We start from the raw sequence: 17547 nt of genomic DNA, 5'->3' as shown, positions 1-17547 counted from the left end.
AACATAAGTACTAAAGTACTATGTATATGCGGTCCATAATGTGAACACGTTAAGTGAGTGAGCTGGAAATATAAGTATGCCATAACTCAATGGTGGACTAGTAGTTGGTGTAGTCCAGTTGTAGAATCACTATGTGGCGAAGATCTATCATGTGAGCATCCTACCAAACATACCAGTGATGTAAGTGGTGGAAATGGTTGCCCATGCATATCATAAGTGTCAGCTTATGTTGAGCTTGACATCTCAACACCGATTGCAAAGCCTCTTCTTCCTTTTCTTTAGCAGCCTGGATCAGTGCCCTACACACTTCTTCTAATGTCCCACCATCAGGCATAAGCACTTGTGCACGGGGCGATTCAATGGTCACAAGTGCAGCAAGTGCAACAAGCGTTGTATGAACAGGGATATCAACGTAAATGCCCCTGCTTGCAAAAACAACGATGAGAATACACCAGGTGTCTCTCTGGAGTTAACCTCAACTTCTTCATCATATTATATGTGAGTCTTAAGATTTGGTTCAAAGGTAGCAAGGTTGAGGCCGAACCTCTGAGGTGGCTAGCTACGCAGTCAAAAAGATTGGTAGCTGGCTTGACTGGTGAGACTTGGTTAGGGTTCTCACTTCTTGGGACTGGGGATCCTTCCATTGACTCAAAATTTGATGAAGTATCACTGGCCCCTAGTACAGGTCCTTGTCAATGCTAAACTAGGTTCCAACCGAAGGTCCTAAGCCTAGTGTAGACTGGTACATACCTAGCTCGATAGATGCACTATCATCTATATTGGTCTCTAATACATGCCCAGATCATAGGTGCATGTGATTATGGGGTGTAAGAAGGTCCTACAGATGCCCCGAACAAGTTTGAAAATTTTTAAATTTTTATTTTCAGAAAATTTTTGGATTGGCCAAAGTTTTTTTTGAAACACGTCTTTTGTGTTTCTTAACCCGTCTGGCACCAGAAATAATGTATTTTTTTGGGTCAGTCAAGCACTACACGTGCTGGCTCCCATAGTTAAGAAGCTCCTTAACTAAAAATGTAAATTTCTTGGGTGTCACACAAGTTGCGTCAACACGATCGCACGACCTAAAAGATATATTGGGCAAGTTTGTGCTTACACTTTTCAAAAAAACTTCTATACTCTTTTTTAAAACCCCCCGACCTTTTACCTTTCCCCTTTTACATTTTCACTTTTCACTTTTTTACTTTTTTACCTTTTTACTTTTTTTTTTGCTTTTTATGTTTTCTATTTACTGTTTACGGTTTCAATTTTCAGTTTTATCGAAAAAGGGTTTTTCCAGAATCTTTGACTTGGGGCCTGCACATATTAAATGCGTCCCACCACTCAAAACAGACTATTAGACCTTTTTTTGGCTAATGGTGGCTAATGGCCTAAAAGCCTGCACGCATTAAATGCGGCCAACAAATCAAGATGTTTCAAATTAGAGAGGATTAAAACTAATTAACTCACGTTAATTATACTAATTCAAAAAACATAGAATGTGCAGAAAACACAAAAATTTTTGTGTGCACCAAATCCATCCCTAATTTCTATTTTTATCCCGATTTCTCCATGTAGGGAGTTGAAAAAATTGGGATAAACACTATGCTAAGAAACCGATTTTGTGGTCTATTTAACCCAATTTTCATTTTGAAATTAAAAATGACTTTTTTAATTTCAAAATTAAAAAAATGGAAAAACTAAAAAATACAGAAATCACAAATTGAACTTGTAAATAATATGTGGGAGAAGAATTAACCTAAATGCACAAATTGCAGAACTCATAGAAAATGAAAAACATGTAGAAATTGAGGAACATGTCGAAAGTGTAAGAATTGTAAAAATTGAACATGTAGAAATTGTAAATTTCAACAAAATGCCAAGATTGCCATAAAATGAGTAGATTTTCAGCAATTCATTTCTACCATTCTTGAAAAAACAGAAAATAGAATTCATTCATACACACACACGCATTCAAAAAGCATTGTGGCTATGCAATAGGACTATTCCTTAGCAGAGGCGCCATTTATGAAAGCCCTTGCACCATAGAAAGAGTGCAAGAACTAACCAAAGTCGTGGGGCTTTGCCCAACCGTACTCGAGAGAGCATAAAACAGCTCAAAACGAGAAGCTAACCTTCTATAACCTAGATGACAATTGCATGGGCAAGGTGTGTCACTCACCTCATGAAGGCTTGTGCTCGAATTCTTGTAAAGGAGATGATGTCGTCTTGCAACCACACTCCAAAGCTCCACTCCAACGTCGCCGCCACACTCTAATGAAAGTTCGATCCTCCTCTCACTCAATCGCCCTCTCTCACGTGCACTCACACATACACAATGAGCATATAGTAGCTCTAATTGAATTAGGCAAGCAAGCAAGACACACAAGAGAGCAAGAGAGGAGTAGACAAGAAGAGCACTCTATTAGTTACATAAGAGAATGAATGGTGAGAATACAAATTGACCCTTTTCTTGGCCCCCAGCCTTCACACCTTGGCCAGCCATACTTAAAAAATAGGTCCATGGCTATTCAGGGCCACCTAGGCTTGTGAAAACACTTAATCTAAGAATGCAATCTCCATAATTAATCCTGTGGCATGCCTTTCATAGACAAGCGGTGATTGCACATGTAAAATATACAATGTTAGCATTTTTTATGTCAATGGCCAAATGAAGTGACGGCTGCCAATGGATGGAGTCGACGCTAGAGAGGTGTCCAATGAGGGTTAACAATTATTCTCACTGCCTATCGTCTCAACTAGTGCTCTTCTTCAATTTTGTGATTGCACGTGTCTCGAGTTTCTATTCTTTACTCCTTATTGTAAAACTTGTCTTTGTTCCTCTCCTACCTTCATTGTGTATTTCATGTGCTCTTCTTTTCAATGGCTCATTTTTCTTTCTCTATCTATTCATACATGGTAGAGAAAATAAGTAGATGCTGCACATTCATTCGACATTGTGCTAGAATTTTGTTTGCTCATAATTTGGAGTTTCCATCTCATTGGAATACCATAGAAATGACAGTCTGACACTTGACACTTCAGCAAGGATGTGTAACTTATTGTTCTAGTAATCTCCTATTCTGTTCTACTACTAAAGGTTCATTTGGATCTTGCCAAAAACTAGCTTCTATTCCATCAATTTCTTAAGCACATGGTGGTTTGCGCACTCGCACATAGGGGTGCACACGATCAGCTAACTATATGGCCGAAATATTGTAGACAGCTTAGTGAGACTTGGACAACCATGTAGATTTCAATTCGGATTGACGTGAAAGGCCATTTTCAAATTATCTTGAAATTTAATAAATTGAATCATCTGTAATAGTAAATGTTATTCTTAGGCATCTATATACTATTATGACATGCAATAAAGTTGTTTATATCTCTTTGGAGATTGGACATGTTAGTGTTATGTTAACAGGGATCAATTTTTGAGGCTTGAGTGACTTCTAAACATAATGAGATTAGAAACCAAAGACTTCTCCAAAGGAACTTCATCTCAGGCTAGATAGTAAACTAGAAAGCTGGGACTTGGAGGAAGAGGGGGAAACATATATGGGAGGCAAACATTCCCTTGAAATTTTAGGTATTTTTATGGAGAGTCTGCATGCTGGCCCTGCCCCTTGGGACTAAGCTTCTCCAAAGGAACTTCACCTCAGGTTGTTGCCCTAGATGTAGAACAACTCTGGAGGATGGGAGGCATGCTGTCTAGGAATGTCTTGCCATTAGGGGAACTTGGGTTAGAATTGGGAAATGGGTAGCTAAGTCCCTAGGAGTCTAGGGTCTTTGGGGAAATTGGGTTCTTGGAAGGGGGTGGATATTGAGGATGTTACTAGTATGTTATTCAATATTATTAGATTTGCTTGCTTATGGGAGATATGGGTTTCCAGGAACAGTATAGTCTTTCAGAAAGGGAGGCCCACTGGTCTAGATGTATAAATGTACTCATTTGTGTTGGTCCATATACAATGTTAATAAGTTTAATAATGCTAACATCTACAGATTGGGATCAGTTGATCTGTTGGGCAGCATACCCTTATACATATACTAGGTCTCCTAATTTCTGGTGTTATGCAGGGCTACTTAGGATATAATATAAACCTCAAAGAAAAACACCCAGTTACACCTTTGTGGCTTTGATTGAGATTCCCATGGGCACCAGACTAGTGGTGGTGAAGGTGTGGGTGGGCAAACAAGTGTTGGAGAATCTGCCTCCCAAAGGGTGTAATGATGATAGCAGGGATACCATGTATCTTCCTTTGCTTGGGAAGATGAGAGATGGGAACTTTTATGTAAGCTACTCAATTGCAATGTAAAAGATCTAATAGGCTCTGGATTTGGGCATCTATGAACTTTTTGTAAAGGAGTTTTTATTATAATAAAAAAATAATATATATATATATTTCCCATTAAATAAAGAAACCAAAGACTTCAATATGTGATACTTTCTAAATGTACACCAAATAGATAGTTTCTTTTCTCTTTTTAAATTTATATATTGGAGCCACGTGGAAAAGGCTACTTAGGTCCAAACTTTTCAAACTTAGCGGGAGAATGCGAGGGCCCAGGGCCGTTCGATGACTGGCGATCGAAGGGAGGCGGTGTGATGAGCAGGCGATCTGTGAGCAATGTTGTGATTGGTGGACACGAAAGAGGTCTTTATAAATATTGTGTCTAATCTAAACTTCTATAATTTAGGGTGCCTTCTCTCAATTCTCTCCTCCTCTCTCCCTCTCCTCCCTCTGTGGTGGTTGCGTATAGGTCGTGCGTAGTATCAATGGCGCCCAAGTCCAAGGAAACCGCCCCTGCAGCAGCGGAGGCGGAGCAGAAGGCCCTCAAAACTACCAAAGCCGGCAAGAAGCCTGCCGGAAAGAAGCCAGCGGCTGAGAAGAAGCCTGCTGTGGTGGCCAAGGACGGCGGCGAGAAGAAGAAGAAGAAGTCCAAGAAGAGCGTGGAGACATACAAGATCTACATCTTCAAGGTGTTGAAGCAGGTTCATCCGGACACGGGCATTTCGTCTAAGGCCATGGGCATCATGAACTCCTTCATTAACGACATCTTTGAGAAGCTCGCCCAGGAGGCAGCTCGCCTCGCCCGCTACAACAAGAAGCCCACCATCACATCTCGGGAGATCCAGACTGCTGTACGCCTCATCCTGCCTGGAGAACTAGCGAAGCATGCTGTCTCTGAGGGCACAAAGGCTGTCACTAAATTCACGAGTGCGTAACCTGGCACCACTGTAGAAGGTACTCGTAGTCTGTGTCTTTCCTGATGGGGGTTCTGGCCCTGCATATATTCACTTAATGCATTTTGAGAATCGCGTAATTGTAACCATTGTCTTCTTTTCGGTTCACTGCCTAATGCGTACACTCTTACACAGCAATTCCATCTCTGTGTATGTGTAAGCCCTGGAATAAGGGCAGAGTTTGGTGGTTGTAGTCTCTGTCAATGTGTCTTGTGCTCTTCTTTCTTAAAATCGGCATTCGGTTCATTTCCCGTTTCATATGCTTAGGACGTTCTTGGTAATTTTTTGTGATTTCCAGGACCATTGTTTAGAAGCGCCGTTCCATCATGTGCTGACAGTTTTTTGCATGTGAATCTCGGAGGCACCAACTGCCTTGGTTGCTTGTTGTAACCATGCAGGCTTTACGTAATAATGGCATTCTGTTGGCAATGTGTTTCTAGGGTTAGTTTCGATGCTGAGCCATTCTGTGGTATGTTTTTTGGTGAAGGCATTAATGAGGATTGCTGTTAGCTATGTGTAAGAAATTCGGTCTTGTTTAGCACCCTTTGTTTTTGGCGGGTGTGCTTCAAGTAAATTGATGTTCACCACTCTCAATTAAATGAGCTGAATAAGGGGAGACACGCATAAGAGCTACTGTTTAACCATGTTTGAGCTTTGTTAGCTGTGCCAAGATGCGTAGGCTGAAATTAAAAAGAGCTGGACATGGGGAGGCATACTGTTTAACCATGTTTGAGATACAGTCTGGCTGATTTGCTCTGCTACAATGCAGATCCACACAGGCTGCTAGTCAATTGGTATGTGCCGTCTTGATTTGTGTTGATGTGCTTTTACCGATCCTAGTGCATTGACATCCCAAACATCAATGGTGTGAAGCAAACAAGAGATTGTTTGCTTTTGGCCAACCTTTGGTTTTGGACATTTTGTGTATTCTTAATCATGGATTTATTTGTTAGTGTGTGCTAGGGTAAAGTTAAAGCATGCCAAGCATAGATTTATTGTGAGTATGACATGGCACATGCAAGAGTTGTGCACGTAATGTGGAGGGTTTTGAAAAGATACAAAATATTAGATACTAAATATGGTAAATATATTGGGTTAGTCTTGAGGAGTATTTATAAATAGACGGAGACCATATCACCTAAGGGTTAGCCTAGGTGATACAGTTTTCATCTCTATAAGTAAATGGAGACCATTACCTGAGGGCTAGCTTGAGAAGAGAGGTTAGGTAGGTTTCTTATAAAGGAGAAGTAAAATTTTGGACCATCTAGGGAGGAACTTGAAGAGATCACTTGTCATTGTGGGTATGATCTTGCTTGCTTGTTCTATTGTAAGATGTACTATCTTATGTGGAGTGGTCTTACTTGCTTCTTTCTTGCATGAGCTTTCTTGCTTGATGGATGTTTGCTTGGATAGGTTTGATTGTAGGTTTCTTTTTTGCTTGGGCTTCTCATCTATGTCATGTGGATGAGAACTAGGAAATCCTCTTGTTTGTCTCTATCTAGGTGGATAGTCTCCACACCCATGGCTATGAAAGCTCTTTGGAGTGGATGTGGATGATGAGGTAGCATATCCATAGGGTAGGTTGGAGATAGTTTTTGATGGTAGAGGGGGGAAGCATTTCTCCCAAGTGTTGTATGTTTCGTCATTTGGTATTCATCGATTGTATGAACTATAGGTTTAAGAAAGCATGTGAGGAATTTGATAATTCTTTTGTAAGATTAAAACAATCTCTTAAAATCTCATTCGGAGGAATGCTTTTCTTTCATGATAAAGCTAGCAACACATCATCACTTGTATCTTTAATGGTTCAACCTAAGTTATACAAGCACATAACGAACTCTATAAAATAGAATTGTGAGGATTTGTAAATTTTTAAATAGTCTTTATTAAGAATTGTTAGAGGGCTAAGTGTGTTAGTGTACGTATTGGGTACTCTTGAAAAAGTTGAGACTTAAACAGAGGATGAAAGTGAATGGGAATATGAAACAGACACAATATCTAAAGTTGAAATAATAATCGAAAAACCCATGGTTTCTTTGGAAGATTTTATTATGATATGGTTGGATTTCTTACATGCAATGATATTCAACGTAAATGCGTATTGATTAGTTCTCGAGTAATTCATAACATCGTGACAATAGACACTTGGGTGTCATTGGGACAACCTAAACTCATCCTTGTAAGCAATAGTCTTGTGACTACTCAATGGTGATATGAAATTTACATTTCATGCTATCCTAGATTTCCTCGAGTATGTAGGAGTCGGAATATCCAACATATCTTATTGAAAAGATTCTTAGGATTCTGGTTGGATTAAAAATTGCAAATAAAATCATCACAGCTTAAGCACAACTTTATCCAACATGAGAATACAATCTCCTAACTCTCGATTTATGAGATTTGTTAGGTCAACCAACACTCACGGCATATCTTAAAAGGATTACCTTTACACAAGACTTGAACATGCTATGTTTGGGGTACTTTGAATATATAATGTATATTGAAATTAACTCTCTCTCATTTGCAAGTTTTTTGTGATTAAGTATGTGTTGGAAGTAGATTTAATCTTGGGGCATAAATGGATTGTTTACTGTCCAAGTACCACTGTATTTTGCGAGCGATAGAGTCATCATGATGGTCAACGACAAAAAGTTGACAATACCATACTGCAAGGAAGAGGATCCAACTTGAATGGATATCTATGATGCTGAATGTAAAAGGATGCAAGCCTTTTTTATAAAAGTTTCTTTTACTTGTAGCTCAAGGCTACTATGAAGGTGCCAATCAAATTTGGGTGCCTCAACAGTCAAAACCTCTTCCTCAACGTAGTACTCAAAAGCCAAGGAAGAAGAAGAGTACTCCACAATACCGTCCACAAAAGCCTATGCGAGTTTCTCAAAGAACTCCACCAATGCAACAAGTGTGGACACCAAAAACACTGCTCTGCAAGCACAAGGATACTACTACCAAAGAAATACCAAAGCTTAGGTCCCCAAGCGCATCACAAAGTCTCCCAAGCTTGCACAAAGAAGAAAGCCTACCATCATAGTATCCTTGTTGTTGAAGCACATGCACAGGCACCCATCATATGGTTACCAAAATCGAACAATGTGAACACCACCGATCTTCAACCCCAACAACTTCACCTAAAGTTTGACAAGAATGGAGGCCCAAGCAACAACAAGCAAATCACAAACCACTCTCGTACATTCAGCACCAACACAAGAGCTTGTCTGTTCAAGCAAACAATCAGTAGTCTTCCCTACCGCCTTGACATCATTTCAGCAACAAATTCAAGAAGAAATACACAGACTTAGGAGCACATTAAGAACAGAATAACAATGCTCTTTTCACCCCTCTAGAAGTGAGAAATGAGCACACAAGAAGCTGTTGCTTGCAAATCATGACCTAGATGATCCATATAAATCCCAAAAAAAAACCTCGATGTCAAAACTTGTAAATTCACGGAATTCCATCTCATGGAATTACGGCTTAAGAACCAGCTTTCATGATTTAAGCCCCATCACACGGATTAAGCAATAGCCACTATATATTTGTTAAGCTTATTGCTTACTATTCTTTTGGCTAAATTAATGTATTAACTGCTCCATGATGAGTACATATCCATACTCATGCACCGGAGAACATTTACTCCCAGGTACATCTTTGGATGGGGGGCCATGGTGGGTGAAAGCCTGGTCAATCCATCGCATGGAATTTTCCTTCAAATTACAAACCTCTCCAAATGACGCCACCATCTTCACAAATCAATGATCTTCAATCCTTAGTGAAGATATCTATATTAACCTTGCAAGTTGACATAATTCTTTCAATCCTCAAGAACACATGGGGCTACTTCAACACCACAGAGAGCAATTCAATAAGAGTCTATATGACTCAATTCTTGTACTTCATGTGAATCTGCTTCTAAGAGCACTTAAATATACATAAAAACATAAAAAGCACATGGGCAAAAGAAGACAGGAACATGTCCTTCTCAACAACATTTAACAAGAATCCTGCCATACAAAGGGACATCATCAAAAGCCAATTACTTCAAATGATGAATGTCGCTTCAATGAATCAAACGAGGAACTATGAATCACCATCTCGTTCTGATGATAAAGTCTACGTTCCTCCGGAATGCTCCCCTCTCTTCTCTCCCATTATTAACATCTCTTAGGGTCCCCACTAACAAAAATCACATGTAACCTTGCTGATGATTGCCAAAAACAAATTGAGCAAAAAACAAAAGGGCGCACACAAATATAAAAATACAATCATTCCCAAAAAAATCCCACCCACCACCCCGTTAGGAACTCCCAATAAACCACTAACCTCTTCATTCATTAACTAGATTTTCTTATTTCCTTCGGAGGAACAAAGACCATTGAACATCATTCAACATCAAAGCCATCGACAAAGCTTGTTCATTCTCCCCACCACCCCGTTAGGAACTCCCAATAAACCACTAACCTCTTCATTCATGAACTAGATTTTCTTATTTCCTTCGGAGGAACAAAGACCATTGAACGTCATTCAACATCAAAGCCATCGACAAAGCTTGTTCATTCTCCCCACACAAAGGTCTTCATCAATGCGATCACGCGGACGTGATCGCCATCAGGAAGGGGGGGAATGTTAATCCAATTCTAGGATTAACAAGAGCTACCACCATTATCTTACATCAAGGAGTCATGGTAGATACACCAAAGGGTCATACATTCAAGATATGAAGCAATAGTGTCCAAAACTACAACTTGGGCAGGCACCCGTAATGGTGTGACGGAGTATTTATGGTGATTCTTGCTTTAAGAGCGTGTGGTAGTAAGATAGGATGAAGTCCTAAGTGATGTACTTCATGGATATATTATGAGAGTAGTCATTGTAATAGCATTAGGCCTATTATGAGCCTAAACTGCTCGATCGGCCATAGTTTAAGTGAGTGTGAACACTTATGGCCATGTATATAAGTGAATTTCTCTCATAATATAACATACTCTCCCATTGTGCAATTGATTCTTCCTCTTGCTAATCTCTCTCCCTACTGCATACTAATGAGTGTGTGTGAGTGAAGTGAGGTGAGAGGAGGGATGAGGACCCGTAGTGCAATGCGGCGGCATGACAACGCTCGTGGGAGACGCGGTGGAATTACTTCTCAGGGAGTTATAGAGCTTGGAGACCTCAAAGGTTACAAGCTTGGCCATTGGAAAGATCCCACGACAGTTGTTCGGTTCACCAGGTAATATCTTTTTGGATGTGTTTCAAGGAGGGTTAGGGTGAGCCATAACATAAATATATGAGCTAGCCGACGCATGAGATAATATGATATGAGGGTAGAGCACTGATATCCAACACCTCCTCTCAATGTCCACCCTAAAGGTGAACTACCTCTATTGTGTGCTGTCGAGTCGATAAAGATGATACTCTATCTAGTCTTTGCTTAAGAGCCTTTATGAAGATGTCTACACAGTATACCCTCTTAACCTCCCTACACATGATGACCTCGTGATAATGAATCTCAATGTGTTTTGGAGGATACAAGCTCACAAGGAGTAGGATCTTTCAAAGCACAAAACTTTAACCTCAAATTGCATAATAACAGAGATAAAGAAGAATATTATATTATTAAAGTGATACAATAGATGGCAAAGCTCCACACTTGTGTGCTCCTATGAAGGGAGCTTCGATGGGAGGAAACTCACAGTGATGTTTGATGAAACTATGTGGAGAAAAGGACTGACCGTGTATCTCTATAGACCTGTATACGTGGGGGGGGTGGTCATGACATGATCACATTGGTTGTAGTTGATGTGTCACTGTTTACCGTGTAGACTCAGTCCATAAAGATGAACTACTAACTCTACATTATAGTTTCATCGCCTCCCACGGCCATCGAGGCTTGTCTTGAGCTGCCCGTAATGTTAGGATAGGGTGTCCAAGAGTAAAGTCTGCCTACTCCATGTGTGGACCATTATCTAATCCAAGCCTATTGACAGTGTGTCAAATCAAATCCAACCTATCTTTAAACCATATGTCCTCCTAGGCCACTGCGAGGATGATGAGTGGGCGCTCAAGTGGCTCCTCATAAGCTAGTGGTGTGTGGATAATACAATAATACGAGGGTAGAGAGTATCAATATCCAACATAGTGCAACACCCCTTTTGGGAGCAAACAGTGACTTTGAAAAGAAGTAGCTACTAAAACATCTAGCTAGGACTCCTTTGTAGAAGGATCAACTTCTGCATTGCCTATTGTCACCTAGCCAAGAAGGATATGTTGAGATTGACAGCTGGAGCCAGGCACAATATGTGCTAGCATGTTAGACAATAGCATGTGTGTGACAATAAATGGCTGCGTCCAGCTAGCCACAGTGTGTGGACATTAGATAGGGTTATTTGGTGTGTGAACAGAGCACATGTGTGGTGTGTAGTTCTCTTCTATTATGCATTGTGTAAGAGTGGATATGGCTTCCCTCTATGGTTAGGGTTACATTAATGAATTAGGGTTTTCTCTCATGTGTATGTGCTCTCTCATTATTAGTCTTTTATCATGGTATCAGAGCGTGGTGCTCTCTATTAGGTTTTTGTGAGTGAGTGAAGAAGAGGAAAATTTTTGTTTTGGAGCTATCCATTAGAGCTTGGAGCAAAGAGAAGCTTGGAGCACACACCAACTCAATAGATCTGAAAGCTAAGGACCATGGGTAAGAAAACCTGAACACCCTTGAGCAGAGTGTAGGTGATTTGACACAAGCAACGCAGGATTTGAGTTTCGCAAAACAAGTGAAAATTGTGGTTTTTGCAAGCTTTAATGGAAAGCTTGAGAGCTTGATTGGAAAGAGGAAAATGCATGTACTAGGTAAAGGATACATGTATGTGGCATTGTGACATGTAATAGCAACTTGGGAGCAAGCACAACCATCGATTCGAAGCTATTTGATGCATTGCAAAAAAGGAAGAATTAATGTTTTGGAAGCCTCACAAAAACAAAGAATACATGCCCAAAATCGAAGCCATTGAAGGTGTTTAATGCACAAATTGGAAGCATTAATGTGTTGGGAGCATGCATAGATGAATTGCTAAGGCATATGCGCACTCATTGATGATTGAATAGCCTCCCAACTTCACTAAGAGTAGACGGCACTAGAAAACCAGTCCATTGGACCAGATTTTTATAATTTTGCATATGTTTGGTACCCCTTGGAGCTATATGAAGTGATTGGTTACACATGGAGCTTAGCAAATGGGTGCACATTGATGTAGAGAAGCCCTTGCAACACTTCATAAGTTTATTGAGAAATAATGAGCTGATTTGGAGTAGATTAGTAGAGAATTAAGCTCGTAATTAGCAAAATAGAGCTCACTAAATCACTCACTACTCAAAATTGGATCAATTCCTCTTACACGGAGGTGGAGCAACATTATACAAAGCTAATTAATGTCTTGGCCTTGAATTTGGATCTCATTTGAAGCAATTAGAGCAAGATTAATGACTGTAAATCACTGTTTATAGGTTTTTATCAAAACAAAGTATAACATTTGGCATGTGTTTGGCATGTAATGACCTCAGATGATGTTTGTATGCTACATGGAGGATGTATGGATGTCAATGCATATCTTCCACACTTGCTTTGATCATTTCCCAGAGATTTGGAAGATTGAAAGGCTTGGCAAAACTTATCACAACAAGGCAAAGTGGACTGTTCGTACATAGTTGAGCTCAAATGTTATGTGGGTGATCTTGTATGCATAATACGAGCTAATTGAAGAGTTTTAGAAAGTGGAGGACTATTTTGGATGCACTTATTAGAATTTGTGAATGGCGCAAAGTTGTTTTAGATTTTGCAAACGGTGTTTTTTATTCCAAGAAGTTATCGCCATAAACATTGTGGGCTGTGTGGACAACATTGGTGCCAAGGTATATGTATGTATGTATATGTCTGAGTTGATTATTGGAAATCCTCAATGAACATTGTGCTAAGAAACATGAGTGAGAGTCTCGATAAAATTTTTGGTGAGAAGCTTGATAGACATAAGTTCCGCACACACACCTGGAAGTATCATATGACAAATTTCCTTCAAAGGCAAAGGACTATGGAACTTGGTGAGTGATAGGTGAGGAGACGGAGCCAAGGGTTCCCCAAATGAATGCAACACCTATTCAACTTATAGCACATCAGAATTGGACAAACAATACATTCGAATTGTTGCATTAATTCTCAATTTGCGCAACAAACACCATGTTATGCCATATACAAGACACACATAATCCTAAGAATACATGGGATACTTTGGTAAAGTTGCATGATACGACTACAACACCAAAGAAGATACAATTGAAGTAGAAGATACATGATGTGGCTCAAAACAACAGGAGCATAAATGATTATGTGCAGGAGATCAAAGCATGTGCTAATGCATTAGCATCTATTGGTACCCCCATGGATGATGATGATTTGGTAGCCGTTACATTGAATGGCTTGGGTAAGGAGTACAAGGCATTTGAAACCTCTATCAATGTTAGAGGTGGAGATTCCCCAGATTTTGATGAGCTGATTTTGTTGCTTATTGTGGAAGAGATGAAAGTTAGTTTAGGTGCCTCATCTAGCACAAATGAAAATGCAAGGGATCAAGCATATTATACTTATTGAGGTGCTAGAGGCAGGGGGAGATTCAGTCCAAGAGGACATACAGGTGGACGTGGTTGGCAGGATAGGTCACCACAGTCTCAACAGAATTTTCAGCCACCATCATTTGGTGCTAGAGGTGGTCATGGTTATGCACCTCAAAGAGATCGAGGTAATACTCATGGAAGAGGTCATTGGCAAGGCCAACAATCATCTATGCAGCATGCAGATTGTCACAATTGTGGAAAGTTTGTCACATGGCTTGTGACTGTTATCGCAAACCGCATGATTTGAGAGGGGGTAGAGTATATGGTGGTAATTTTGCATCCAGCAGTCATGATGGTAGTGCAAATCATTTGTCTATAATGAAGCATGTAGTGGGTTCTATTGTGACACATGGAGACAGTGATGATACATGGTATATGGATTCAAGAGCATCAAATCACGACTTGCCATGGTGAGTGGTTTGAGCATATGCAATCAAGGGATGAAAAAGGATATGTGGAGACAAGTGATGACACTCAGTATGATATCACTTGTTGAAAGAACGGTAGAGGGGGAGGAGACACACACACAGGAGCAAACCCTAATGTATATTAACCATAGAGGGAAGCCATGTCCACTCTCACACAAAGCATAATGCCATAATCCATAATCCACACAACACACAATGAGTTGTGTCCACACACATCTAACCCTAGGTAATGTCCACACACTATGACCAGCTGGACACGCGGTCATTTATGTCTCACACATGTTTCTACCTAATCTGCCAGCACATAGCATAGCTGGCTCACACTGACATCGAGCTTGAATCTCAACAGCCCCTCTCAAGCTCATGATGTACTGCCGATGAAGATGTAGATGAGCTTGGGATATCAAGACTCTCAACACTCCCCCTCAAGCTCATCCCATGTACTCCCAACATAGTACGGAAGTACTCAAACTTCTCCCTGCTAAGTGGCTTTGTAAAGATGTCTGCCACCTGCTCATCAGTCTTCACATACTGAAGATCAACTGTACCATCGCACCTTCTCTCTGAGAAAGTGATAATGGACCTCTATGTGTTTGGTCCTCGCATGAAATACTGGATTCTTTGCCAACTGTATATTGCTCATGTTGTCACAATGAATGACAACTTTGCCATCAATAGGCTCACATAAATCTGCCAAGAGACTCTTTAACCATATAGCCTCACAAGTAGCAATGGCTGCACCCCTGTATTCAGCCTCTGTACTGGATAAAGCAACTGTAGGTTGCTTCTTGCTACTCCAACTCACCACGGCACTTCCAAGTGTAAAAGCATAACCACTAGTAGATCTCCTCTCATATGCGCTACCTGCCCAATCAGCATCTGTGTAGCCATGTATGTCCAAGCTTTTACCACTCTCATAAAGTAGACCATAATGTGCAGTGGTCTTCACATATCTCATGATGCGTCTCACTGCATCCAAATGTGGTTTCCTGGGGCTCTGCGTAAACTGGCTTACTAGCCCCACAACATAACTCAAATCCGGGCGTGTGATAGTCATGTATATGAGACTACCAACCATCTTCCTGTACATAGAAGGATCATACAATTCCTCGCCATAATCAGCCCACAACTTCACATTTTGCTCCAAAGGTGTACTCATAGGCTTACACCCTGTCATGCCATACTTTGCCAACATATCCAATGCATATTGGCGTTGTACTAACCATGTACCTGCATGATCTTTGACCACTTCAATTCCAAGGAAGTATCTCAACTCACCAAGATCTTTCATGTCAAATTTCCCACTCAAAGCTTTCTTGACATGCATCACATCTGCACCATGATCACCTGTGATAATCAAGTCATCCACATAGATGACTAGTAAAACAATCCCATGCTGTGTCTTCTTCACATAGAGTGAAGAATCTGGTGTAGAAATCTGAAAACCAAGTGAAATAAGATATCTGCTCATCTTATCACTCCAAGCACGAGGTGCTTGCTTTAGACCATACAATGCCTTTTTCAATCTGCATACATGAGTGGGATATCTTGGGTGTACATGCCCTTCTGGCTGTGCCATGTACACTTCCTCTTGTAGATCTCCATTTAGAAATGCATTTTTGACATCCATCTGATGCATTTCCCAGCCATTAGCTACAACCATAGCAATGACTGCTCTCACTGTGCCCATCTTAGCCACTGGACTAAACGTCTCATCATAGTCCAATCCATGGGTTTGTGCATAACCCTTTGCTACCAATCTTGCTTTATGTCTTTCAATAGAACCATCAGATTTGCACTTCACTTTGTAAACCCATTTACATCCAATAACATTCTTGTCCTTTGGTAATGCAACCAAGTCCCATGTATCATTATGGACCAATGCGTCCATCTCTACATCCATTGCTTTCTCCCATACATGCTCTCCAATAGCCTCTGTATAGCATGTAGGTTCCACATGCTTCACCATAGATGTCATATATACATAGTGCATAGCAAAATCTCTATATGTCAATCTGTCAACTGGATATCTGACTCTTTGGGATCTCCGTAATGCATGCGGGTCACTCTGTACACCTGTAACTCTAGCATGTGGTGGCACATATCTATCCTGTCTAGCACCAGGTGTGCGTAAAACAGGTATGCCAAGCTCCTCATCCAAACTCTCTGAACTAGATGACTCATAACCTGTGATTCCAATTCCTTCGACCTTCTTCTTTCCTTTATCCATAGCACTACTCCCAGTGCTTACACTCTCATGCCTCAACTGTCCTGACCATGGACGTACAGTGCTACTCTCAGCTTCTGCTGGCCCAGACATAGAAGTAGAACTAGAACTTGCTTGTGATGGCAAGTTCACAGGCACATCTGCTTCAAGTGACTCAATAACACCCTCATCTTTTGCTTTGTACCAACTAGCAAGCTCATCAAACACCACATCACTTGAGATGACCACTTGTCTAGTTTGTGGATTATAACATTTGTATGCCTTTCGATCCTGTACATATCCAACAAATACACATTTCTCTGCCTTAGGATCCAACTTCCTTCTTCTTTCATCAGGCACATGTACATAAGCTATGCATCCAAAAACTTTGAGATGTCCAATGTCTGGCCTATAACCTGTAAGCCGCATCTATGGCGTGCTTCCATGAATGGCTGCTGTAGGTGTTTTGTTCAGTATATACACTGGAGTAGCACATGCTTCTGCGCAATAGTAATCTGGCATGCTCTTTTCATTGAGCATCGCCCTAGCCACTTCACATATGACTCTATTCTTTCTCTCAGCCACACCATTCTGCTGAGGTGTATACCTGCAAGTCAATTGTCTTCTTATTCCATGCTTCCTCAAGAAATGCTCAAAAGCCTTTGAGGTGTATTCAGCACCTCCATCTGTCCTCAAACATTTAATCCAACAGCCATATTGCTTTTCTACAAAAGCTTTGAAATCCATGAACTTTTCCAATACTTCACTCTTCTCTCTGAGAAAGTATATCCATGTCATCCTACTGAAATCATCTATGAATGTAACATAGTATAAACTGCCTTTGATAGATGGGTTTTGTGCAGGACCCCATACATCACTGTGTACTATCTCAAGTGGCATGTTACTCATATTTCCTTCTCTAGGAAACCTCAACCTTGCCTGCTTTCCAAACTGACAGGCTTCACAAACATGCGTATGTCCATCATATTTGAACC

General features: G+C 40.5%; 1 protein-coding gene across 1 annotated transcript; it reads left to right on the top strand.

The window, feature by feature from the left end:
- The first annotated feature begins 4697 nt into the window (after positions 1-4697).
- On the top strand, positions 4698-5383 carry LOC147641640 (histone H2B.9-like). Its single transcript, XM_086796710.1, has one exon. The coding sequence runs from the start codon at positions 4778-4780 to the stop codon at positions 5225-5227; it is 450 nt and encodes a 149-aa protein (XP_086652836.1). The 5' UTR covers positions 4698-4777; the 3' UTR covers positions 5228-5383.
- The last annotated feature ends 12164 nt before the right edge of the window (positions 5384-17547 follow it).

Source organism: Cibotium barometz, chromosome 1 (genome assembly GCF_041138505.1).
Source record: "Cibotium barometz isolate CiBa-2024 chromosome 1, ASM4113850v1, whole genome shotgun sequence".
Classification (NCBI taxonomy): domain Eukaryota; kingdom Viridiplantae; phylum Streptophyta; class Polypodiopsida; order Cyatheales; family Cibotiaceae; genus Cibotium; species Cibotium barometz.
The sequence above is the reverse complement of the archived record's forward strand: the minus strand, read 5'-3'. Positions and strand labels throughout refer to the sequence as shown.